Source organism: Pelmatolapia mariae, linkage group LG16_19 (genome assembly GCF_036321145.2).
Source record: "Pelmatolapia mariae isolate MD_Pm_ZW linkage group LG16_19, Pm_UMD_F_2, whole genome shotgun sequence".
NCBI lineage: Eukaryota > Metazoa > Chordata > Actinopteri > Cichliformes > Cichlidae > Pelmatolapia > Pelmatolapia mariae.
Window position 1 is genome coordinate 60319258 of NC_086241.1, and position 27614 is coordinate 60346871.

At 39.2% G+C, this 27614-nt stretch overlaps 2 protein-coding genes across 7 annotated transcripts in view; both read left to right on the forward strand.

The window, feature by feature from the left end:
* The window catches only part of galnt16 (UDP-N-acetyl-alpha-D-galactosamine:polypeptide N-acetylgalactosaminyltransferase 16), a 36763-nt gene extending 12983 nt beyond the window's left edge, over positions 1 to 23780 (forward strand). Inside the window, exons 5-15 of the mRNA XM_063498804.1 lie at positions 1740 to 1805; positions 8840 to 8961; positions 13663 to 13750; positions 14118 to 14202; positions 15114 to 15217; positions 15963 to 16089; positions 16680 to 16772; positions 17427 to 17510; positions 19242 to 19368; positions 20084 to 20200; positions 22888 to 23780. Of these exons, the coding sequence (XP_063354874.1) occupies positions 1740 to 1805; positions 8840 to 8961; positions 13663 to 13750; positions 14118 to 14202; positions 15114 to 15217; positions 15963 to 16089; positions 16680 to 16772; positions 17427 to 17510; positions 19242 to 19368; positions 20084 to 20200; positions 22888 to 23031 (1157 nt within the window). The 3' untranslated portion in view covers positions 23032 to 23780. The remainder of the gene's footprint in view (positions 1 to 1739; positions 1806 to 8839; positions 8962 to 13662; positions 13751 to 14117; positions 14203 to 15113; positions 15218 to 15962; positions 16090 to 16679; positions 16773 to 17426; positions 17511 to 19241; positions 19369 to 20083; positions 20201 to 22887) is intronic.
* Positions 23781 to 25768: 1988 nt separating this feature from the next.
* numb (NUMB endocytic adaptor protein) overlaps positions 25769 to 27614 on the forward strand; it is a 48683-nt gene continuing 46837 nt past the window's right edge. For all 6 annotated transcript variants that reach the window (XM_063496955.1, XM_063496957.1, XM_063496954.1 and 3 more), the window contains exon 1: positions 25769 to 25907. The gene's annotated coding sequence lies outside the window, so the exon portion shown is untranslated. The remainder of the gene's footprint in view (positions 25908 to 27614) is intronic.

A 27614-nucleotide genomic window follows, 5' to 3' on the forward strand; every position in this document is an offset into this window, starting at 1 on the left:
AGGTTCAGTTTACCAACATATATGATAAAATAAGCATGTTTTTGCTTTTCTTCATGGATTTATTTCCCACTGTGTTGTAATATCTCCACCGAGAAAAAATGTAGATGAATGAGTGAATATATTCAAATCAGGACTGCTGTGTCCAGTGTGCAGGTGGAATTTAGAGAGACAGTCAGCCGATGCAGTGAGAGTGTGAGCTGATTTGTTAGTAGACGTGACGGTGTTGGAGGATGTCGGCCAGCAGCAGCAGCAGGAGGGATTGTCCTGGCCGAGCGTAATCCTGTTAAGGCTCGCCTGCTTTAATCACAAGGACATGGTGCTCAATCAAGGACAGTGATCTTTACTGCAAGCCTGCATGTGACTCCAACAGTGTGGAGACAGGAGTACAATGGATTAATTAATGTTTACAGGACTCTATCAGATAAGCTCAGTTTAAACTTAACAGATTCACACAATCAGTCAAACTAAAAGTCCTGGGTTTGAATCCTCTGGCTGGTTGAGTTTGTGGAGTTCTTCCCATGTTTACGTGGGTTCTCCTCGGGTATCCGATCTTCTTCCCACAGTCCAAAGACATACATGGGTTAGCTTAACTGGGGATTCTAAAATGGCTGTAGGTGTGAATGTTGTCTGTGACCCTGAACTGGGTCAGCAGAAAGAAACAGATGAGATGATTATCTTGTTAATTCAGAAAAACAGGATAATATACTGTAGTTTAAAACGATAACTCACAAAACTCTTAAAATTGTCATTTTTTGTGTGTAGTCTGGGAAAAAAATTCCCTGATGCAAACAGGCTTTCACACACACACATGCATGCATACAAGCTTATACAATCTGGCTAAAAGTGTACAACATCTGTTCGGTGGGAGTGATCTATGACTTTTTGCTCTTCTTGCCCGAGTCTTGTGAGTCTTCTCTACACACACCAGCTGTCCCCCCATTAGGAGCAACACTAAAGCCATACACATACACACACACGCCCTCTGACTCTACAGTCTACATGCAAACAAACAGGTTTGTACACACAGCAAATTTAATCACAGAGGATTACAACTTGTCATGCTCGTTTCTGTCAGCATAAGGTTGTATTGCTGCTCGGGAGGGGGTCTGCTTGATCTCTCCACAATCCCTCAGCAAGATCACAAACACAAACACACACTCTCTGCTGCTAATGCCAATCTTCCCAAGTGTGTGTGTATGTGTGTACCTGTGCTTGTGTGTTGTTTGCAATGATGTCCACTACAACAGCAGCTCTGTGCCAGCTATGGCTCATGTAGAAACATGGAGTGGATGATGGAAGTTGGCTCGCTGGTGGATTTGTTTATGGAAAAAAGGATTTTGAGTCGATTTATGCAGTGAAATGTAGCTCTTTTGCTTGAACACTCTGACCTGTGCACTTTTTTGTGTTTACGTGTTTCTCATTTTTATAGCCTAAGTAAAATGGATGCACCGATGGATGTTTGAATGTCTTTAGCTCATATTATACTGCAGCATTAAGTGACTTTTACCACAGCACTGAGTAGTATGCTTATTGAGGGTGTGTATCCGTAACCATGCCCTTGTTTGTCTGTGTTTATGTCTGTTTAAGTGCACTAAATCCATGTAAGTGTGGCAGCGTGGTGTGCTTGTGGGTTTGGGTGAGTGACAGAGTGTGAGATGAGGCAGCGAGGAGAAATATTTTTCTCAGTGTGTGTTCTCCTTCCACCGTAAAATGCCATCTCCTCTGCTCTCCTCCCCCAGCTGAGGACTGCCAGCTGCTCGCTCAGATCCCCAAAGTGCGCTGCCTGAGGAACGGCAGGAGAGAGGGTGAGTGTGCGGGGACAAGGGGAACGATGGGAAGGGGGGAAAATGACTTAATGGAAAAGATATTGGACTGAAAAGGGGATGTATTTTGTGTGGCTTTTTTAAAGGAATAATTCATAGAAAGACAAGTGAAGGCGAGCTTTGTTGCAGAAGACGGTAAAAATGCTTCACATGACAGCAGATAGTCACTGAAAATGTGTGTCCAAAAATACTGGAGTGGAAAAAACAAATCAAATGGAAAACAGAAACAGACCAAAAAGATATGAACAACTGTTGTTTCAGTCATTTTATGTTAAAAAAAAATCATTTATGTAATGAGATCTAATTAATAATTTAGTCAATAATATCTGACAACACAGTGAAAAACAGAAAATGCTTAAAAAAGCGATTGTCACGGGAAAAAGTGGGCTTGTAATTGCTGATGGATGAGGCCAAATTGTAAGAATACACAAGAAACTGACAGCATCCAAAGGGATAAACACAAAGAACCAGGAAATAAATGGAAGGACACAGAAGAAGCAGAGTTATTATAGATTTATATTTTGCATTCATTTATTTATTTTTAATTCTGTTTAGATTCAGGTCGTTTACTGGGTTTTTATTGTTTTTTATTGTTTAACAGTTTCAGTGTTACTTTTAGTCTTTCTAATTATTATAGTATATCTCAATAAACATGTCAATGATTTATTTTTTACCAAAAAAAACTAAAACTAAAGATATTTCTTCTGTATTTTTATTTTACTTTAGTGTGTTGTGTGAAAGTGTGTGAAACTAGGAGTGAAAAATAAATTTTAGTTCACTCCTAGTTTTTGTTTTTAGCATCGGTTTAGTTAATTATAATAACCTTGACAAGAAGAAACAGGAACATCCACAGACAGCATGAAAAATGATGACAGGATTTACACTTGCCTCCTCCTGATTTCTTAGTTTTTTTGCTTATTAGTCTTACTTGTGTTTTTCAGAGCATCAAGCAAATTATAATAGTAGGCAAAGATAACTTGAGTACATACAAAAAAATAGTTTTTAAATAATGATTTCATTTATTAAGAGGAAGAAAAAGCTATCCAAACCTGGCCCTATGTTAAAAAGCATTAGTCCTCCATGTTAAATCATGAATTAACTGTGATCAACCACATTTTTTGGAAAGCTGAGTCCAATTTCAGTACCCACAGCCAGACCTGAGTACTGCCAGACTGCCAGATTAAATCCCAAAATCACTTAAATTGAACCCTGTCTGACAAAGTGTAGGAGGCTAAAAGACCTCAAAAAGCAGCTCATGGTGCCACGATCTAAAGAAACAGCTGAGAAACAAAATCATTGACTTCTATCAGTCTGGAAAGGGTTACAAAGCCATTTCCATGGCAAATGGATAAAACATGGAAGAGTGGTGAACTTTCTCAGCAGAGCGCATCGCTGACTCATCCACAAAGTTTGAAGTAAAATATCCGGTTATGAGATTGTGCTCGGAAGCTCGAGCTATAATCCAAGGAAACCATCCAAAGTCCACTTCTAAATGGCTTAAAAAACAAAATGAAGGCTTTGAAGTGGCCTAGTCAAAGTCCAGTCCAGACTTAAGTCCAATTGAGATCATTTGGCATGACCTAAAAAGACCATTCATTCTCAAAAACCCTCCAATCTGGCTAAATTAAAGCAATTATGTAAAGAAGAGTGGGCCAAAAGTCCTCCACAGTGATGTGAAAGTGTCATTGCCAGTTATCACACATGCTTGAGGATGAGTAGAACCAGTTATTTGGTCTAGGGTACAATTACTTTCTCATAAAGGGCATTTTGTTCCCATTAATAAATTAAATAATCCTTTATATTTTGTATTTACTCAGGTTATCTTAGTCTAGTATTAAAATTTGTTTAATGATCTAAAGAATGTAAGTGTGAACAAAAAAATAAACATTTAAAAATACTTTATTATCCACTGTATACCTACTGACAGCTGATACGCTGTATGGAGTACTGGGAGCTGCTGGGACATGTAGAAACCACACCCTGAAGCTCCCAGTGCACTGTTTCTCTGCTGATGTTAACTCCAGAGGTGGTATCTAACTCTGCAGTTACTGTGTCAGCAGCACGGGGGCGCCTTTAGTGCACTATATGTTTCAGTGCTCACTGACCCCGCTATGTAGCTTTATGTGGTCTGCCACTTCCTGATTGAGTTCCTGTGGTTCTTGAACACTTCTGCTTTTCAGTAATATCACTTACAGTTGATGAAGGAATATCTGTGAGGGAAGAAATTCAACAAGTTGACTCGTCACAAAAGTGGCTTCCTACGACACTCGAATTCAGCGTGCTATTTAGAATGATCCATTCTTTCACAAATGTTTGTAAAGGCAAAATGCACGGCTAGAGGTGGTCAGTATAGTGTAGGTAACTGCAGACAGGTTAAAAACTAACACGAAAACAGTAAAACATCTTGAAAGGTGTTCAGAAGTCCAGAAAAACTAAACAGAGACCAAAACTGAAGAAAACTGAGGCAAAATATTGTTAAAATAATATGACGTTAAAAAAAGAATCCTAAACTAAACTGAGAAAACATAAGACTCAAACTTAAGACACTAAAATATTAGAAAGACCTAAAAAGAAATCATAACTACAATATATTGGCTAAACGCTCAAAACTCAAAAACCAACATAAAATCTGATCCTTCATAAACATAAAACAACCAACATATGCGTGTCTAAGGCAAATAGACAGTTATAGTAATTTTTGTAGAAACATAGACTTATATATCATTAATATTATTAATTGTGTTTGGTCACATGTAAGTATAGATCCATATCTCTGGATTTATCTGCATTCCTTACAGTTTGATCTGCTTTTTTCTGCACTCTCACACCTTTCATTTAACAAAATTCTGTGGCAGTACTTATTAGAACCACTCACTTTATTGTTCGATCGCTCCTTCACAGGCACCTGAATGAGTTTTATTCTCTAACTCTAGGATGTCAAACACAATGATTAGTCTGTCAAAGGGTTCAGTCTAGCCTACTGTGTGGAAATTGTGGAAATGCAGGGTACAGTTTTTTTTTTTTTACTGTGTTTCTAACCAGGAAACATTTGTATTGCACGCTGTTAGAAATAGATGTGGGCTCATTTTATCCAGGCCTCAGGTCTGAATCATTGTCATGTTTTCTAGCTTCTTACTAACAGCCTTTCCAGTGACCCACCACGTAAGCTGGTTTAACCAAGGACTGTACCAACTCGTTTCATTTTAGCATTTGTTTTTGATGACAGTAGACTGAATGTGGGAAATGCAAGGGTTTTTTTCTCTTAAGAAATCCCATTTTTGCAAATTTCTTCACACTTAATTTGAAGATACTGTTTTATGTGCCATTACTGAATGGTGTGCTGGTCTATTTGAGATTAATTTGAACCAAAATGAGATTCGTGCTCCAAATCAGGGAAGTTCAGCTGAACTTAAAGCTAAAATAAGTAGTGTTACTGATTCTGTTTGATAATCCATTTTTCTCAGGTTCTTGCACTCACAGCAGAACAAATTTTTTGGGCCACATGCTGTTAATGTCTGGCAGCAACAGTCCAGAAGCCCAAGTTTAGCTTTCTTTACTGCCACCCTTAAAACCCACGTCCACAAATTATAATAAGCTTAATCTTAATCTATCTTTTTCATAGGCTTTCTCGTGTAAAAATACACAAGAGGTTTTTTTTAAACAGGATGACCCAACAAAATACAGCCCTCTGAGAGTTTACTGAAGACGGTAAAAGCAAATAGTCCCTGTCCTTGTGACTGGATTGATTTTCAGCTCTTAATGGCTTCACACCTTCAGGCATCATTGACTTTCTCTGCTTTAATGCGTCAAACTGCTGCCAGAGGTCATCAGGCACCGAAGCATTAAATGTACCCACAATTACACCAAACAAGCACGACCAGGAAGTCTTTGCTATCATGGGTGAGAACTGTGGAATAGCCAGTGTGTATCTAATATGTAGTATCTTCTGTAAATTAAGGAATTTTTCACATTGCTAGATAGATTACATACATTACATTTAGCAGCTCAATATGCAGTTTTTTCATCGTGTGTTGGTGTAAACTAAAAGCACACGGATAAGTAATCTATTGGCCTGACATTCGGTAGGTGGCCCGAAACACAGCACCAGATAAATTACTGTTTCTCCCTAAGAGGTGAAGTGCCTTAACTGACCAGGCGGCAAACCTACTCTCAAATGTCACTTAGGTTATACTGGGGAAGGATGAAATGTGAACTGGTGTGATTCAAGCTCATTCATTGGTAAAACAAAGGCTAATGCATCAGGTAGGATGATGTATGTTATCATCAGTTGCTGTTTGTTTATTAATATTTTTGTGTTTGTGTAAATGATGTGCCTTAAACTGAGCACTGCTTATTCACATGAAGCTTCTATCAAAAGAAGCTTCGGTTAAACGTCATCCATCAGAATGAGGAAGAAACTTGATTTTTTTTGAGTATTTCAGAAACTTTTGATCTATTTGAACTTTCCCACATGCAGAGAATGATCAGGAAAAGAGAAAACAACCAGTGAGCAGCAGTTCTCTGGGTGACAAAAAAGCTTCAAGCCTTTGGGAAGTAACAACCAAGCTATGCAGAAGAGCACACTGGTGCAGGAAATTGAGGCTATAATTTGCACAAGATTGCCAAAATTGGGCAACAGAAGACTGGAAAAATGTTGCCTGGTCTGAAGAGTCTCAATTTCAGGTGCAACAGTCGGACGATAGGGTCAGGGTGTATGTGCAAACGGCAACGGTGTAATGCTATCATATCAACAAGGACCAAAATATCTCTGAGAAATGTTTCCAGCAGAATTAATTAAGAACTAAGGCAGTTGATCCTTGTATTAGCAATAGAGGACAGTGAATGTTTCTTTTCTTCTTTTTTTCTTCTCTGTTACAAAAGAAAGGTGATAATTCTGAAAATCATCCTTTGAATTATTCAGAGAAACAACCTCCTCTTGAAACACTCAGGTTATTATTCAGAATTAAGTTCTCAAACTCTTGTTCTATTAAAAACTACAAGCATTTAATAAATTTGTGTTATTTTAATGATCTTTGACTTCAGAACAAAACTCTTAAGATAACGAGCTCTGTCTGTTTATGGATGCTGCATAAATATCAAAGACAATTAACCTTTTCCACATATCCAGATATTACTGTAACTGGAGGCGTACTTGATGAAAAAGAAAACTGTTTTCAGTGCTTCCAGCGAGTCTACTTTAAATGTGAACTCTTTTAAAGTAAAAAAAAAAAAAAAAAGTAGGTTTTACCCTCAGCGTCGCTGACGGGAGTGAGACAAGTTCTGGTATCTACTTTAGATAAATCCAAATAACTAATGTCATTTCTAGAGGCTGTTTATTCTCTACATGCTTGTCCAGCTTAAGTCAAACGTACAGTAAATATTCCAGAAACATGGATGATGGTGATTATCATCATATTTTATCATAAAGCACCAATTTAATAAAGAAGAAGAAGCCAATGCTTTGTCTGTCAACTGTCAATTACAATGCAACAATCTCAAAAACTGCAGCCAGGCCAGGTCAGTGCCCAGACAATTCTGCTATGAAGCCATGCTGTTGTAATAAATAAAGTGGTTTGGCATTGTCTTGCTGAAATATGCAAGGCCTTCCCTGAAAAAGACGTTGTGTGGGAGCTCTAATGCCTTTCAGCATTGATGATGCCTTTTGCACATGTACAAGATGTCGCGTCATCTGAGTTGTGACAACAAGATTGAGGGTCTCTTTCCTCTTTAGAAAGACAAGGCGCCCTCTGTTCTGAAATTCTGTTTTCTAAAAAGGATTTAAAATATAAATTCATCTCACTGCAGAACAGTTTTCCACTCAGTCCATTTTAAATTCGTTTTGGCCCAAAGAAGACAGCAGCATTTCTGGATCATGTTCATTTATGGCTTCTTCTTTGTATCATAGAGCTATACCTGCATTTCTGGATGAAACAACAAACTGTGTTCACAGATGCTGATTTCTGGAAGTGTTCCTGAGCCTAAGCAGTGATTTCTATGACAAAACCACAACTTTTGTTTTAACGCAGTACTGCCTGAGGGCCTGAAGATCATGGCCATCAAATATTGACTTTTTAGCTAGTTCTTGCACACAGAGATTTCTCCAATTTTGTGTGAGATATTATATAAAATAAAGGAAGAAGGGGGGTGGGGGGAATCATGAGACCTAAGTAGGGTGACTTTGTGTCTGTGTTGTTCAATTTATGCAGGTCCAGATATGAGGGCAACCTCATCCTTGAAATGAGTCACCATCTTAGTGATGGTGATTCATTTTGTCCATTTAAGGAGGGCAGTTTGCTTTATATCTCAAGGAATACATCAGGTTTTCCATCACATTTATATCCCTTCTGTCTATTCACGAATAAGAGGTTCCAACCAGAAGAATGTTACACAAAACCGCTATTTTTTCATCCATGTTCATTCTAGGGTCTCTTTTATTTGGTACAATCTCTTCTCTCCTTAAGAAAAGTCTTTAAACATACTGTATTTCCTCAAAATGGACTTTTAAGTCTTTTCAAATAACAGGGTGCAGTGTTGCTTATTTGTAATGTGCACTGGATGAGAAAGATTTAAATACTTTCAGTTTTCAGTTTTAAATCAGTTTGATACAGTTATTTTAGATGTAAATGTCATGACCGTGTGAGTGAGGAACATCCAGAACATGATGACATGAGGAGGAAACAAAGGAGTTTGTAATTATAACCATCTCGGTTTCAGAGATACAGATTTTTGAAGATATCAATTCTCCTAAAGCTCACTCAGAACGGCTACTAGAGTGATTAATAGCTGTCCACAGACTGAAGAACAGTTATTGTCGACAAAAAAAATGACTATGGCATCTTAAATCAATATAAAGCATTTTTAAAAGTGACCCAAGATGTCACCAGAAAATGTGATTTCCAGAGATTTCTTTTAAGGATCAGAGTCTTGAAAACAACACTTGCATTAAACAGCATCAGTTTAATAAAACTGTGACCATCTGAGCAGTTTGAGACTTCAGTGTCATGTGTTTCCTTCAGGTCTGATCCGATCACGTGTGCGAGGAGCCAACACGGCCTCTGCTTCAATCTTGACCTTTCTGGACAGCCACTGTGAGGTCAACACTGACTGGCTGCAGCCTATGATACAGAGAGTCAAGGAGGTACAATCGCACATGCTCACACACACACTTAATCAGACACTTAACTGCATGCTGCACATATCCACACGCACAACCTCATGCATATGCTTGGAGGCGGAACAGTTATTTTCTTCTCTGTGGTAGATTTTATTGACTGTGATGCAATATGTTGGCACTGCGTGTTGTTAAATAAACACTCAATTTGTTCAGCTAAGATTCAAGTCAGACTATACCAGATGTCACACACTGCTCTGCCGCAGCTGGAAAAAGTTTGGTGGGCTTTTTCCTCCTCAGTCTGTTTTCCACTCTGTCCTTTGCATGAAATCACTTCATATAGTTCACTGAAATTGTGCTATATATAGTTGTCTCTGCCTGATTTTGGTTCTTTTTGTCTTATTTGCTTAACACATTGGTCAGTGACACTTGGGAGCTGACTTTAATGAGACAAAATGATGATTACTGAGTGACCAAAATCCTAATTAGCTTCTCACAACTGAGTCTCCGCTATAGAGGAAACTCTGAATGGGATAATGAGGGAGTGGTTTGGTTGAGTTGGCTGCTTTGTGTAGCAGCTGTAGTGCCGTTCACAGCAATTGCGTTTATTCTTACAGCATAGTCTTTAAATCAATAACACTCTTTGTTAATGACAGATTTTCCTGATTCACTGCCTCTTAAAAAAATAATTAGGCCGTCCATCAGGAGCACTATAGTACTGTCACATCCGGCCGCAAGTGTTTTACACTTCAAAATATGATGCGATGCCAGCCAGTCTTCATTATGTGCTGGATTTATTTATTTTTTTTAAATATTGGTGGTATTTCCATGTGCACTTTCTTGGACATTTCAGCTGTAAGCACTCACTGTTTCTGTTCCAGTCTGCTTTCTTTTTCTCACACAAGTGAGGTGCACAGAGAATGGAAATACATAGCGGCACAAAATCGTGTGCAGAGATGAATGCTTAATTCCTAAGAAATGAGTGTATTGATATAGTTGCGGAAAGAAATTCATCACCTGCTGATGAGTAACGACCTGTGACTGTCTCCTCTCTGCCCTGACATTATTAGCATCCTGTGACTGTGACTGGTTATGGTTGAGAACAACTGCTGATGCCCCCCCGCACCAATCTCAGGCTGTCCCAATGACTCTAGTCAGCAGGAGCTGTTTCATTTCATATTTCTCTTAGTAATCACCTTTCTCATGTTCATGACTCGCACTAATGTGTGACACTGTGATGTAGCTCCTGCAGTTTCTTCCCCGTCAGCAATGCACTGCTTCTTAATTTTCTTCCTGCTTGGCATTTAAGCAGCATGCTTGCTTCTCCAGGCAAAAGTACAAGAAAAGAGTTGAGAAAAGAAGAAAATCAATGGATTTTTTTAAACTTTTCTCAACTTGTGGCTTTTTGTTTTACTTTACAAGATATCTGGCATCTCGATTTTTCTTTTTGGGGTATCTTTACCTTTATGTGACAACACAGAGAAGACAGGAAAGACGGGAAAGAGCACAGGACGACACTCAGCAAAGGGTTCCAAACCTGAACCCAGGCTCCTGTATTTCAGCTGTATAGCATATGGGCTCCTGCCCAACCAGCAAGCTCAACTGGCACCCAGTGAATTGAATTTTCTTATTCGCCTAATTACAGTATACCTGTGAGGTTGACAATAACATTTGTTTCAGTGGTGTGCTTTTCTGCTTTCAAAGAACATAACAAAGATCCTTGTGTTATATTTATTACTTCTCCCCTGTGTCCTCTGTATATGTTATTATGTCATTTGAGTTTTGCATTTTGGATTCTCTTTGGATTAGGTTCTTTTTACTAGCTACTAGGGATGGGAATTGATAAGAATTTAATCATTCCGATTCCACTATTGAAATTTCCATCAATTCAATTCCTTATCAGTTTTCTTATCGATGCTCATTGTGTTCTCACTGGCTCTGCTTTGAGAGTCACCACCATCTCTAAGCAGCATATCAAAGACATTACATTCATGCAAATTAATTGCATGTTGTTGGTCAAATGTTTGTGCATGTTGGAGGCATAGACTACACTGGCACACATAAACAAAAATCCCTATCCTAATGAGGACACACGTATGATCTTTCTTTTATGCTGAAGACTTTTATCTTTTGTCTTTCACCGCTCCCCAAGTTGATCTTAGTTCTCTGTTCATTTTCGTCTTATTTCCTGTTTTACTCTGGTAGCTCTTTGGTCTTCTGTATCTTGTCTAGATTACTTCCCCTGTTCATTGTCTTGATTAAATGTGTATAGTCCCCACCTATTTGCGCTTCCCTCATTATCAGCTGTGTATATGTTGTCTCAGTCTACTTTTGTCATGTCATCCATGTAGCTGTGTGTTTCTTAACCATGTATTTCCTTTTTTTCCTGACTTTGTTTTCCTAGTCATTTCTGACATTTGGATCCCCTGGCTTTGCTCTTTGTGGATTTTTGGATTTTGAACTCTGGACACTAAGCCGCTGCATTAAATGCCCACTTTGTGTTTGAGTTCCAGCTACTTCATCCGGGTGCATTTTAAATCTCCATTCCACACAGCTGGATATAAAAAACAAAAAACAGCAAAACTTCACACATCTAGATCCTATGCAAAATCAAACCTATTTCAGTCTTTAGGAGAGTTCTTCAACTATATACTGTAATGCGTGAGTTTCAACAACCTACCATTGTTCGTTATGACCACAATCGAGGAGTTCCTCAAGTTTGAAAAACTCTGGGCTACTGCTGATTAATCAGATTAAATTATGTCACAGAGAGACATAGGGAGGACAATTCTGATGTCGATTTAAGTTGCCATATGTGGTCATTTCCCCGATAAAGGACTGACTAATTTCTTGCCAAGAGTTCAGTGGAAATATAACAAATCAAGCTACAAGCTATATAGTCAAGCTACATATCATGTTTCTTCAGTGCAAACCTCACAGTTTATAATCACAAGACTTGACACATTGTGGGTGTGCGCACAACTTGTTTGTGTTTCTTTGGCTTTGGGCAGCTGTGACTCATCCAGCTTGCATTACAATCTTTCAGTCTGGTGTTCACGAGAGTGCCGGCCTCAGTGATAATTTACCAGCCCCAGAGTTCAACTGCACCCCGCCTTGCATTTGTTTGTGTCCCAGAGACCAAACCCTGGTTTTATTAAAGCCTCTGGGGGGCAGAAATAATGCTGAATAAAAATCTTCTCTGTTTTAACTTAATTATGCTTTTCCTTTGTTAATTAAAACCAGCAGGCGTAACAGCGTAATTCAAATGTTGCTAATGTGCAGCAATGAGCTTCTCACTGACAAATGTAAAGGGAACACGATTCAAATAATTGTCTGGCTAATCTTATGTGGTCACTTTACCTTGCTTGTTTTCATATTCGCTGGCACAGTTTCTTTAACTAAATTATGAAATCATAAAAAATAATTGTAATGCTCTGAAGGAAAAGTCTAATATATATGGAGGGTTAAAAACATGTTTTTAATTTTAATCTTTTACCCCAGCATGCATTGTCTGAGTTTCATAACTCAAAGTCTGATCCTGGATGAGAAAGTGAAGGAACAGAGATCCTCACATATCAAATGGCAAGAGCGAATTGTGAATTTGTCGCCTGCCCGTTCCTCAGTATGATTGACAGAGATCAGAATGATAGACTATAAAAGAAATATTTGGATTGACAACAGACGCGACAACACATTTTTGTATTATTGTGTCTCATTTTGGTTCTGTGAAATACAAAGTGGTATTAGGAGACAGGACAGGGCTAGCTGGTTATCACACCGATTATGGTGGATAGCTGTGTAGCACCATCTGACATGATGTTAATATGTTGATAGCACATTTTAACAGAATAACATACACACCTGTTTCAGTTAAAAATACTATTTCACCGGCAGAGTACTGTGTCGTAAATTCAAACACAGAAAAAAGGTGACATTGATTTTGGAAGTGCAGCCACTTTATGCATTACCAAATCACAGAGACTCATTAAAAGCCCAATAAACGTCCATTGCTTAAAGCTGTTGAGAGCATCACTTTTTAAATTGCTCTCTGGCAGAGTGGCTTTTCACACTCGCTCTTCCCCCGCACTCTTCGGCGCAACAAGCACAGAGTTCACAGCGGGTTCAATCTCTGATAAAGAGACGGACGGTTCTAATTGGAAACACTCATTTGGATTGTCCCGAGCTATAAGCTGTTTGACTACATGGACACAGGCACCCATTCACAGACAGATGCCGGCAGCACATACACGCTCGAGTACGCACAAACCAATCAACAGTTCTGTCTTTTAGAGTTTGTGTTGGATCTGCAGCTGATGGTCAGATTTGAGAGCTTAATAGGAAGGTTAGGGATACTCAGCTTATGTTCTTCAAAAGTAATCAGTACGTGCTTGTTATTATTCACATCAAAAGAATAATCAGAGCTTACATGCAGATGCAAGTTTAGAGTACTGCACGCAGTTCTTTCTTCTTAATTTGTTTCTTAGCATTATTCTTATTTTCATGAGATCAGAGGCTGGAAATTATAAAGAAAAACCTGAAGTTAGAAAAGCAAAGGTTTAAATATGTTTTATTCTTTAAGTGAAAGTCAGTGTTTTTTCAAGTATTTTTTAAAACTTTAATCCATCTCGATTTGTTGAAATAAATTAAACAAATAGTATTTAAGACTTTAAATATTTAATAATAGAATTAATTTAAAATAACATGTCATTGTGTTCTCCTCCCATGCAGGATCATACAAGAGTGGTCAGCCCCATCATCGACGTCATCAGCCTGGATAACTTTGCCTACTTGGCTGCCTCTGCTGACCTGAGAGGAGGTCAGGGCGTAATAAATAGATCATACACAGTGGTAGTTGATCACACAGAGATCTGCAGGTTTAACAAACCTTTATGACATGACATCATGATTCCTGATAGAATTCAATACCTACGACTGAACAATAAAAGAGGTTTAAATATTTCATTGTTTTATTGAAAAGCAGTGATTTATAGAAGAGAGTTTTTCCACAGATGTAAGGCTACGATTGATATTAAATTCAGGCCAATATATTAGGTGAAATCATGGAACTGAGTCCAGCCAGAATATCTGTCATCTTGTCCGCTTTGGGCTCATATCTAGACAACAAGAAGATAAATTTGAAGATGAGAGCTGACGTTTTGCTTCCCCCATGCTTTTTTTGTCAGGATTTGACTGGAGTCTCCACTTCAAGTGGGAGCAGATTCCCATTGAGCAAAAGATGGCAAGAAGTGACCCCACTCAGGCAATAAGGTATGTCTACAATGATATTTAGTGTGATAATATGCTTTGACTCATACCTGGAACATTCTCTTATGCATTATACGTACATTATACCCTCACAGGCCACTTCATTAGATATGATAGACATATGTGTTCAACTGCTCATTAATACCAGTATCTAATCCACCAATATGAAAGCAACTCTGTGCGTTTAGACACTTAGATGGTCAAGATGACCCGCTGAAGTTCAAACCAAGCATCAGAATGGGGAAGAAAGGTGATTTCAGTGACTTTAAGCATGATAGATGAACCCAAAGTCACAAAGCTCAAATCATCTCAGACTGGTTTCTTGAAGATGACACTGTACTCAAATAGCCGCCTGTGGTGGAACAGGAGAGTCACATCATGGCAAATGTGCCGCAACAGTGCAATGCTGTCATTTCAACATCGACTAGAATCTCTGAGGAATGTTTCCAGCACCTTATTGTATCTGTGCCATAAAAAATTAAGGCAGCTCTGAGGGATAAATAGAATCCAACCCCAGTACCAGCAAGATGTGACTAATAAAGTGGCCAGAGACTGTATATTGTATGTGAATGACACATTATGGATTAATATGTCAGTTTTAGTTCTTGGATTAGACTAAAGTTAAAATAGAGAGACATATCTTACTCTACAAAAGTTCAAGATAAATCACGATAGTCAGGTCTTTTCTATGTTGGTATTTGCAGTCTTTTTGTGGTGTGTTTTCCCCCTAAAACACATCCAAATCGCAGCAAAGTAGTTAATGCATAACATCTGCTGAGCAAAATACAACTTTAAGCTCCTTTGATTTGTTGTTTCTTTCTGGAAAATATTCCTTTCTGGTGATTCTGATGAGGTCTGCCTGAATAAGTCTGCAAGTGAAGTTTTGTAACTCCTTCCCTTCCTCCACTCTGCAGGACTCCCGTCATCGCTGGTGGGATCTTCGTCATGGACAGGAGTTGGTTCAACCACCTCGGCCAGTATGACACCCACATGGACATCTGGGGAGGGGAGAACTTTGGTGAGATCATCGATGATTTCTAACCCTACTTGAATCAGATGACTTTTATTATCATATCATCCTCCACACACATCCCACACCAAATGTCTTTAAATAAAACTAAACCTTACTCTGCTGGCAAAGACTTACCAGACTCTAACAATGTAAATATTCCCAACTTTATTCAAGATGAAGGATTCCTAACAAGTTTATGTTAATTGATGACATTTACAATTACCTAATGTTGGCTAGGAGCAGGAAGTAGGAGGGTCAGATTTAGCACATGTACTTACCAAAATAAAAGTCATAATGTTTATGAATAATTTTCTCATTCAGTCTAAAATAAATACTAAGTCCTGTGTTTAGGTTTAGGTTTTCTAACAAAAATAATGTAATCACATATTAAAGAAAATAATGTTTGTGTCAATTTAGTGCTGCAGTAAGCGTATTTTGTAAAATACGAAGCCGTTTCCCATAAAATGATTTCATGTGTTAAGTCTGCATGCCTGGCTCTTTTGAATGCCCAGCATCTCCAAAATGCTAAATATGTCCCTGGAATTTGAATGATCCACTATGACTGCTTTCATTCTGATGATTTACAGCTAACAGCCATCTGCTACAGGAAACAGTAGCAGGCGTACTACGCTGATACTGGAATGATACACATCAGGGCATTAATTCTAGGAGAGACTGACAAAATGACAGGCACGTCTTCGGTGGTATGCCTGCATTTTTGGACTCAACCACTGCATCTTTCCTTTTGCAGAGCTTTCTTTCCGGGTGTGGCTGTGCGGAGGAAGTCTGGAGATTCTTCCCTGCAGCCGCGTGGGTCACGTGTTCAGGAAACGGCACCCGTACGATTTCCCAGAGGGCAACGCTCTTACCTACATTAAGTGAGTAGGCTGACCTGACTGATGACAGTTATTAACACGGAAACAACAGAATGACGTTTCGCTTGTTGTTTGCCCTAAAATCTCAAATGTCACATGATTCAGCTGCACTCAGTGTGAAGTTAAATGCTTCACCAGGCAAACTCACACTTTTCACACATCTTGACCCAAGTGCCAGTGAGAGATGAGTGTGTAAGAGAACTATGAAAGCATCCGCAGAGCTCCTTATTTTACATTATTGTTCTTAATACCTAGTAAAGGTGGAGATGCTCACAAATATCTGGCTCTGTCTGGGAAGACTAAAGCAGCAAGTTTGCAGGTTTTGAACTGTTGTATAATTACCCATAATGTGCTGTTGCTGACAGACTCTTTAGATAATGTTGCTTTTTATGAATCAAACCCAACATTACTAGTTGAAAATGCACATAAAACGTAAGATCTCAAAGCACAATAATATTTGTAGCGGAGCTGCAGTGAATAGCTGACGTATGAAGGCTCCAGAAGCATAGCACTGTCATTAAAGCTGGCTGCAGGAATGCTGGCAGCGCTGTCATTACTGTGTCTGAGCAGGTGTTGTGTCTATGTCCATGCAGGAACACCCGTCGGGCCGCTGAAGTGTGGATGGATGAGTATAAACAGTTCTACTACTCTGCGAGGCCGTCGGCTCAGGGAAAAGCCTTCGGCAGGTTTGTCTGCTATAATGTCATCCTCCTCTCCCGAGTTTGCTTATATTTAACACAATGATTCTGTGTCTCCTGAGTTTCTGAGATGTTTATAAGGTACCAAGTTTTATACGCAAGCATTAAAAAAAACAATTTTTAAATTTGCATGCACTTAGACGTCAACTAACATTTATTTATTTTAATTACAGATTATTCAGGGGATTTGTATGATCTGTTAAAATAATTTTAAAATGCCTGTGATGATGTTACTCAATCCAAGGTGGCCCAGTTAAGACAACAAACCCTTACATTTGATAGATGAAACCAGAACAATGAAGTTTCAACACTGTTGTCAGTGTCAGATAATCTTCCGTTGGACCTACAAGTTCTGTTCCTTTTGTATAAAATGCCCAACAGCAGTAAAAATGCAAAGATATAAGAAGTAAGAAGCAAAAAACAAAACAAAAACAAAACTCAGTAAATAAAACACCCACACACACTTTAAAGAAAACCTGTGTTAGCTGAGTCTGTAATTCATACTCCGTAAGCTGTTGATGGTAGGTTCACAAGGTTAAATCCACATTTTCTTTCTCATTCTCTCCTCCTCATCTTTTTTTATGTGTTCCCTCTACATTATTTCTCTTTGTCCCTAAATATTCTTGTTATCTGGTCTTGCAGTATCACAGACCGTCTGGCGCTGCGACGGAAGCTGAACTGCAAACCTTTCCGCTGGTACATGGAGAACGTCTATCCTGAGCTGAGGTAACGAGGTTAACGTTTAATTCTCCCTCAATGGCACAGCATTGGAACACAAAAAATTAAAGTGCAATTTCCAACATTTTTTATCACATACAGAAAAATATTTCAGTAAGGAGGAATCATTTGGAAAAACTGACCACAATTTACTGAGACACAGAATTCAGTTTAGCTGTTTGGTAATTAGATGCCGATGATCCATCAAGGCAGAATGGAATCCTATCAGTGACAGGAATTAGGACAGGAGCCCCGGAGTCTAGTAGACTCTAGTAGACTCTAGTGGTGGTGAGCATGAAGATGGAGGCTTTGACTGGGCTCTGAGTGACCCGGGTGAGGCAGAGATGGGAAGGTTGCACAAATGAGAGCCTGAAAGACAGAATGACAAAAGAGATTTAAAGTATATAGAATGGAAGCTGATTGGCTCACAGGAAGCAGGTAAGAAAATGATTGGATTAGAGCAGGAGTGTCAAACATAAGACTTCAATCCCACCCAGTGAAAGTCATAAACTTTGTACTTTTACAACTTTTCCTAATAATAAAAACCTCCCCTGTGGTTATTTATACTACACCAAAGTAATGAAGTAATAAATAAACTATTAGATGACAGAAGAATCCTTGTTTTTTTCACTACCTACAATAGAAATGTCTTTTTTTCACAATGAGTAGTTAAGGTATAGTTAGGTTGACAGAAAGGGGAGTTTCTTTGGTCCAGTCTATGTAACATCAAAGAAGGTTGTACTTGGCCCACGATGTAAAATGAGTAATCATGTTAGTATTGAGTTTGACAGTGTGGAGAAATTGAAGTGATGTAAAGAATAGACTAGGAGCCAAACACTTAGGAAGCAGACAGCTGAGTGATTACAGATGTCCCTTATTGAACCTATGCATAAGCTTCATTAATTACTGTACTTACACTTAAAGGAGTCGATATTAAAAGATTAACTGGCACGAGATTTTCTGCATTTCTGCACTTATAAAGTTCAGATTTGATTGGCAATGACTGCCTGTGCGAAAACTAGTATTCTTTTTCCTCACATGTGTGAGGTCATATGTATGGCTATCATAGAAAAAAACCTTTTCCATCAGCAGATGAATATGAAAACTGAGTCATAGTGTCAGACTCTCCACAGGGAACATCCATTTTTCAGTGGAGATATACATTATTTATGCAGTGCATCACAGAAGTTGTTGTGGATCACTTTTTAGTATCTGTTTTGAATTATCTGTTATGCAAGAGAGACAAAGACTTTTCCAAACACCATTAGATTCCAACAAATGGAAATGTTCTCATCATGTTTTCACCTATGTTTATTTCTGATTGATCTCTGGAAGAGGCTCTGGTGAAGCAGAAATAACATTCAAGCTCTGTTTCCTTTAAGATAAAACTTTTTTTCCCCCTGAAGTAATCTCAAAACCCCTCGAGGTGCCATTACCCCGAAGTTCAGAGCCAGTCATCTAAATATAAATGATCTGGGTGGGAACCTCTGAGTGGGTTATCAGCTTGTATCTCACGAGCTTTTTTTCTCAAGCTACTCCCTCGCCACTTCAGCTGTATCTGCTCCAAATAAGTCTGGTCTCTCAGAGTGTAACTGTATATCGTTTTCAGAACATGTTGCAATGATGCACATTACTTAGCGCTGCAATTCAATTACTCAGTTTAATCCATCTGTTCTTTATTGTTGAAATAAGACCTTTCACTGGCTTTGCGCCTGTCTCTTCTCTCTTGGCTCCCTACAGGGTCCCTGAGCAGGAAGCAGTGTCCAGTGTGTTGAAACAGGGCGGTTTGTGTCTGGAGACCCGTGGGACCGACGGCCTCGGGCTGGCAGAGTGTAGGGGCCTCGGAGCCAACAGGCCACAGTCGCAGGTCAGGACTTTGCCACTAGAGGGCGATTTATTGTGGCTCACAGTTATTGTTAGAAATACATCAGACTCTGTCCTGCACACTCTCATTTTTGGTTCTAATTGAGTTCTATTAAAGCTACCTCAGCAAAATGCAACTCTTTTTAAATTCTATGCTGCTGTTCACCAGCCCAATTTGTAAACAGTGAATGGTAGATATTAATATAGGTGCCTGTGTGTGTGTGTGTGTGTGTGTGTAATGCATGCTAAATTATCCATATGTGGCCTGACTTGCTCTTAAAAAACACTGGTACATATTGTTTGAAGTATGCAAGAGATCCTTCCTTTAAATATTCAATAAACTAAAAGGTGTGCTTGAGTTTTTTTGAGTGTGCAGAATTTTCACTTATGGTCCCATTAAATTCAATCGTGTCCCAGGACTGCATCTTTATAAACAAGTTGGGCATAAAATGGGATTTCTTATTCGTATTAGTGGAAATCCATAACCCACTGAAGCAAAGTGCCTGATGCACAGGTGTCATTTTTACCAGTTTAGTAAAAATGTATTATTAAAGACGACATTTAAATTTAACTTCATATTTTTAACATGGTCTCCACAACATTCCTGTAGTGGCACCACTCTGTATCGGTGGGGCCCACCCCCACAGTTTAAGAACCACCGGCCTATTTCACATTCTTCCTTCAGATGATAGCAGTCATACATTTTCTGTGTTTTGCAGAGATGGGAGTTAATAGAGCCGCTGATCCGGCAGCAGGACCTTTGCCTGGCAATTTCTGCTTTCACAGCGGGGTCGAAGGTCAAGATGGAGCCCTGCAATACAAAAGAGCCGAGACAGGTAAGAGGAAATACTGTTAGCTGATCAAATTGTATTTTCAGAGCCATAAAGAACTGGACTAAAGCGTTTTTTCCTACTATTGCCTGTGGATCGGTCATAGCAAATTAAACAGTCTGTGCTAGCAGTCAGTGAGGGACACTTTAGCCGTTCATCAATAAAAAAGCTTTATAGTAATAGCTTTAAAGGATAACATAGGTGAGCATATTTATCTTGAGCTTGGTGGTGTCTACACATTTAACACACACACTGTGCAATTGTCTTTGTGTTAACTAAGGGTTAAGAAAAGAAACAGGACATGCTTTAATCTTGTGCTGCCAGTCACCGTTAACCTAATGTCTTAGGTTTTCCAGAAGGTTACTTCACTTTTGGCATCAAGCTGTTCATGCTTGATGTGCCACTCACAGACCTGAAGTCGAACATAAAAGATTTGGACATAAGAGGTGGTTTCAGTGCAGATGCTCAGCAGCCCGCCTGCTGATGATGCCAGGAGGCTAAGATAATCTGAGTGTTCTTTTCGCACTGATGCAGATCCTGCCAAATAAGAGTAGTTGACTTTATAGATGCAGTAGAACAAATGCTCCCATAACTTCAGACCCCACCCTGTTCCTTCCTTGTTCTCCTTTTTGTGATTATTTAATGCTCGCATCCCAGGGGGAATGGAGTTGGCTGCACGGTGATTTATGACACTAAAGAGGGAGTTATTAACTCAAACCATGTGCCGGATTCTTGCCAGGCTTTCCTCTCATCTCTCAGCTGGCCCATCGAAGTCCTTTGAGAGTATTTTTGGGAGGATGCCCATCAACAAGAAACCAGTTATTGCTGTGGGAGACATTTGGTCTCTTTGTCCTGAGGCTTTAATCCCCGAGAAAGAAAAATAATACTTGTGTTTTTGACTTTGCTGCACAGAAGATAATTAACACTGTAGGCATAAAGTGACAATGGAGCCTCTATAAAAACATAAACAACCGTCTGAAATGGTTTATAGCAATATTGTACCTTTCTGCCATGAATGTCTTTTTGATATTTTCAGTTTTCAATTCTTTCAACAATTTTGAAAGAATTTCATTATGTTTAGGGCTTCATTGGTGATATCAGATCCAGTGATCGTCTAAAAGCTGTTTTAGAGCCAAGGCCAAAATGAATAAATGTAATAAAATACTCGGAGTTTCTCTGGCCAACGGATCACAAAATAATGGTGTCAGTTGTATATTACACAGTCTCCTGTTTATTGATGCATTGGCGCAGTGACATATTATTTCCTCCTTAAACAAAAGTTCTGACTGAGCACACTCATCTAGTAGTTACAGTGTAATAACACGTGCATACACAGATGCACTCTCTCTGGGATTTGAAGATTAACCCCACATTCACCTCTAAACTTTAATAAGCCTCCATGTGGCTCTTGATATCTGTACTTGGCATTCAGTTCAGCTCTGAGTACTTACTCAGTGACCCAATAAAGGAACCAGTTATACCTGGTGATTTGTAGACATCCTGCCTGAGGGACAGGTGTTTCTGGCAGGCTTTCCTTTCAGATTTCTTGTCAGATTTGCTTTACACACTGTGATGGTAGAAAACAATATTCGATTTATGGAATATCAGTTCAACACCTGGCTTTGTATTATGTCAGTGTTGATGTATATCCTCGCTGCTTGTAACCCAGTAGCCCCTCCCATGTAGCTAAAATGGCTTGTTTAAGACAGTGGATGAAGTGAGGGGCTGTAAGCCCAGTACTAGAAAAATTAGGATTATTTTGAAACGTTACAGTGCAAACTGACTCCAAGAATAGTGCATCTATAACAAAGAAACAAACAAAATGAATGACCTTCTTTGCAACTGTTTTAGTGAAAAAGGAATATTGCTGAACTGCTCAGACTTGGGTCACATGACTGTGCATTATACTTGTAATTAAAAAAAGATCAGGTAATCGTGTACAAAAAGAATCAATTGTAAATTTATGCAAATTTACTGGGTAGCTTATTGGTATGATATTGCATATTTTGTTTTTAAAATCCTCCTCCACAAGCAACTGAGTAAATGTAGTCATTCTCTATGACATGTATTCAAGTAAAAGTAATAAGTAGTTTAAATGCCAGATTCTTTACTGGATTTTAAGTTATTTATGAGAATAGATGTTCTGAATTAATGTTTAGCTCTGAGAAATGCAGTAACAAATTGAGTCTGTGTTATCTATGATTAAAGATTAGATTCATTATGTAGATTGATTCAGGACACCTTGTGATCTGAGGGCAAAGAATGGTGAAGGTGGGGGAAGGAAAGTAAAAAGAAAAGTTTACTTTCTCACAAATCTATATCCACATCTGAAACCCCTTTAAGTCTCCGGAGGTATAAAAATAAATAACTTTATAAAGTATATGCACATGACTGAAAATGGCCCCTACACAGGACATCTTATCAGCAGAAACAAATTGTTTCTTCTCTCGTGGGATGGCAGGCTGCCGTGCTCTGCAGCTGGCTGTACAATGATTTTTCCACCGAGAGTGCAGAAAGTCAGTCATTCATGTGATTACTGCAATCCACCCCTGACTCAGTTCATTTCTCACTACTAACATGAACCTCCTGTGCTGATGCACATCATTTATGAGCAATGGATTAACAGGAATGAGTCAATGTGCACGAACATCTGTTAACAAACCAGCATGAAATTATTTTTTTGGTCTTTACAGAAGTGGAAGCCAAAGGGCACAGCTCTGCAGCACATGGTCAGTGGCCTCTGCCTGGACAGTCAAACCCCGATGGGACCTCCAGTCATTTTACAGTGTCGCCCCCAGATGGCCAGCCAGTCCTGGGAGCCACAAGTCATTACCTGAGCCACAGCAAATGGGAAGAGGGAGAGGGAGGAGCAGATTCTGGACCCAGCCTGCAGAAGGAATTGGGGTATCACGTCTGCACACTGTTTGCCGCCTTGCTGAAGGATAAAAGTAGTGGGAACTCTACTGTCTTGAAGTCAACTTCTAGCTCCTGCTCATTGTGTCTTGGGGACAAGAGCGCGCTGAAAACATTTTAAGACCCTGTTGAACAAAACATCTAAGGTCTTCTGTGTACAGTGCTTCATCCTTCCAGGATGCTTTAGTTCTTCTACGTAATCTACGCTTTTCACAAAAAACTGTCACACATCCCACTTTTTCATTTCTGTATCGCTTCTGGTCTATATGTTGCTTAAATCTGGAATAGTGAAGATTACCTGAAAAGAAAGAGAAATATGCATAATGTACTGTTGCTAATATGCTGACTTGCACTTGACCCACTCTGAGTCTTGAGGTTTTTGGGCTGTTGAAGCATGTCTGATGACTGTGTGGACCAGGGCAGTTTTATGTGCAGTCAACTAAAATCTGAAAACAATTATTTTTTTTAAATTGTTATTGCTGAATGGCAGTCTTGAAACCACCATGCGAAGCACTGTCAGGAAGATTATTTATTGTTTTGCATGGTCAGACCCAAAGAATGTTTTTTTTTCTCCGTCTCTACAAAGTTTTATGTAAATATTTAAAGCAGGTAATGGCTTGTTTTGTGTAAAGTTCTCTATATGTTGTTTGAAAAAATAAAATGTGGTAATGGAGACATTGCTGTTGTAGTCATTTGAATAATAAACTGGATTACTGCACCATCACCGCGCTTTTCATCATTTTATAAAACAGCAAAAATCCTTTTTTTGCATTGTACATGTTTGCATCCTAATTCACAATCTGAATAATTACATGGGGCTTATTGTAGCCATTTCCAACTTCATTTGTATCCTTGGAGTCTACTAGAGTAGATTTACATGATTCACAGTTAAAAGTAATCATTTTATTCCTTTGTGTAGCCAAACAACTGGTTTAGCTTCTCTCGCTTTAAGCCTTCTTTTTTGTCATTGGTTGCCCCTCTCAAACATAAAGTTTAAAGAGTGGTTGTTTGGACTCAGTGCCTAACATAACCATTTTAGACTATCCCCTGTCCTAGATATCACAAACGCTAAAGTGAGTCTGAAATGGAGTGAGGTTTTGGCTCACAGGCATTACTTTCACATACTCTGACCAGATTATTTGAAATTATCAATTTAAATATACAAAGAAAAGCATTGCAGTTCCCCTTTTAAGTCCATTATATTTGAGACATTTATTTAAAGTATATATATTTTTAATATAAAGCAAAAAAAATTCAAGTAGTTTAATAGAGTTCTTCAGATGCTGACAGTTTCTATAGATTATTCCATTACTTGGGGCCAGCGTGAAATTAGGAGTGTATTCCCTTTAAAAATAAGGGCCATGATTAGCTTCAATGTGTGCATAAATAATCTTTTTAATTAGGCAACGCAGTAAGTGGGAAAATCTGTAGACTCATTGCTACATGATTGAAACCGTTCACCACTCATTACTCACACAAAGTGACCACCAGGGGGCATAATATGCTAACTTTTTTTTTCATTATAACGTTGGTAACTTCATTGATGGAACCTAGTGGTAAAAATAATAGATATACAAAATTTAAATAAATTTAAAAATAAAATAAAACAAGACTCTCGAAGATTTTAGATAATTAAGGGGATAAAATATCGGCAGTAACAACGTGTTGGAGACTGGGAGGTCACTGCTGGGGCACTGTGATGATTATTAAAGTTACTGTGCAAGGCTGCATAACAGGCTTGACAACTTTGTGAACCAAAGGGTTTTTTTGTTTCCCTCCTTGTTGGTTTCATAACCTTTGAGGACACAATACAAGCTACACTTCAGCTTACAAGGCTTTAAAGGTATGCGAGGAATGCAACTTTATGCTGATAAACTTCTGGCCTTTTCAAGGGGTCAGTGAAGACAGAGGGAGTGGAGGAAGCCTTTAACTGGATGTATATGAAAAGAAACACGTTTCACTCATTTAAACGAGCTTCGTTTTTGTTATGTGGTGAGAACGTGATGGCCTACACAGGAAGGATGATTGCGGTGAAACTCGGGATGGCACTGGACTGTTGCCCTAATTTTTTGTCGTTTCAGGAGTGACCTCACTGACAGGGTTATATTTGCATATCACCCAGACGATGAATTTGTAATGAAGGTGCTCGTTAAAAGTGGTGCAACTGAACGTTTGCAGTGGTGCTTTACATACCCTACTACATTTGAGAGGAAAATAGCACTAATGTATGAAATACAAGAAAACTTAATGAGAACATATGCATACAGTTTGATACCTGCTTATATAGAAATCAGCCCCACTGTAACAAAATACGAAAAGTAAAGTGTTGCTTACAACTTATTAATTGTAACAATAATCCATCACACAGAGTGTGTGATGGATTCAGGTCAGATTATAGTAGTTATATATTTACAGGTGCATCTTAATTGGAGCTAAACCCGATAGACAGAAGCGGTGTCTTACAATGTGCTTTCACGCCTGCTTCTCTTAATAACTACAAGACGAACAGCATAAAGCGTGAAACTCAGCTTCGATCCAGGTTGCACTATCGACCATCGATCACCTTCGATGTACACGCGCCGGCCAATGGGGGTCACGCAGAGGCGGTCCGTTGCTAAGGAGGAAGTTTGATTGAGGCGCTGAGTAGCAGCCATTCAGCGGCGGTGGCTGAAGCGATTGGACTGCGAGCGTCTCTCCCGACACTTTCTGTGGAATTTGAATTATTTTGGCAGGGCACGGCTCGTGATACACTGGTGACGGCATACACGGGGCATCTTCAGGGTCGCAGCGGTGATCGCAGGTAGGCTGAAAGTGGGCTGTGTGCACTTTGGTAAGCATGCCCGGTGAAGCTTGTTAGCTCACCGAGCTAAGCAACACTAGCTTGTGCCTCTCTGATGCGGCACACGGAGCTATGGCAGCTCCCATTAACACGGCGTTTAGCTCTCTTGCTAACCTAACAAAATAGCACAAGCAGGGACAGAATAGATGGTGTTAAGCTGTCTAACATCTTTATCTCCTGTTAGAAAATATCTGCTTCTGTCTTGCCGAATAAGCTAAGGTGTTTAAGAGGTATGGCTAACGTCAGTTAAGTAGCTAACGATTCTCAAGTTACCTGGATAACTTTAGGGGGATGGACGTTATTCAGCAAAATGACCTAAGCTCATCGGATAGCTTGCTCCTAGCACACGGTTTGTCACGACATTCACTTACACCCTATCACACGGTTCGCTTGTGTAATACCATCCTTACAAATGGTATTCATCGGTAGCTTGGCAGTTTAGTGACTTGCAAGTTTGTCCCCCCCGCCCCCCTCAAAAAGTGTTCTGTCACAATAAAGGTGAGTCTTCTTAACACTCATCTATCCAGACAGGTTGATCACCATGACGATACAGACTGTGACTCAGAGTCTTAGCACTCGGAATGTTTCTGAAGTGTGATAATGTGTCTTAGATCGTCTTATATGGCAGGTGGATCTTTTCTTGCAAGAGAGGTCGAGAAGTCTGCCATTCATGATCAGATAACCATCAGTGGTCAGATTACCTTCCACGTGGAGACTGTACTAAGATAACCATGTGATAGATTGTGTGATAGCCCCAGCAGCACAACCATACGGTTGAAAACATCCTGTTTATTGGACGCTAATTCTATTTGGATTCTGTCATTAGGCATTTTATTATTGGAGCAGCGATGTAATTTGTGACCTGAAATAATACACAGGATGAGTTATTTGTTTTTGTTTGGAAAACACAGACGCAACCCTCTGACTGGTCGAGGAGAGGTGCTGAAATCCAGTTATTCTGACTGTAAATATCAGATTATAGTAAAAAAGAAGAAGTTCAAAATATGTCCTGCATTGCTTATTTTATTCTGCTTACAATACTAGCACTCGGTTTCAGAGTGCTCAGAGCAGTGGGGGATGTAGTCAAGTGCTATTCAGTTTATATACTTTTTACTAGGTATTGCTAGTGCCAGGTTTGACTCCCTTTTTCATTGAGAACAGAAATTCTTTGTGGCACAGATTCATAGGCTGGACATGTTGTATGTTGTGCTCTTCACCTTTCTTCCCCATTGTGATGCTCAGTTTGAACTTGGTCTTGTCAACCAGCTCTCCCAGTTGCTGCCATGTGATCGCGCTGATCATTTGTTTGCATTAACGAGTAGTTGATCAGGTGCACCTACTAAAGTGAGTGAAGAGGATATTAGGAGTGCTCGCACATCAGCTGTTGACTGCTGTCAGGCTATCTGCAGGGAAGATGACATTTACTGATGGCAGGGGATAGTTATCTGTTGTGTCATGTCAGTTTTGCACAGGCTAAATGTTTAATGATGGTGTTTTCAAGACCTGAAAGAAGCAGTAGACTTTCTGTTGGATAAGGGTTAGAAAAAGAATGTTAGGGCAGAAAATAAAAACAAAACAATCAAAAAAGATCTGCCAAATGTATATTTTTAACAGTGATTTTGAACTGGATGTATCAATGGATTAATTGCCAGAGAAACAGTGTAGTCT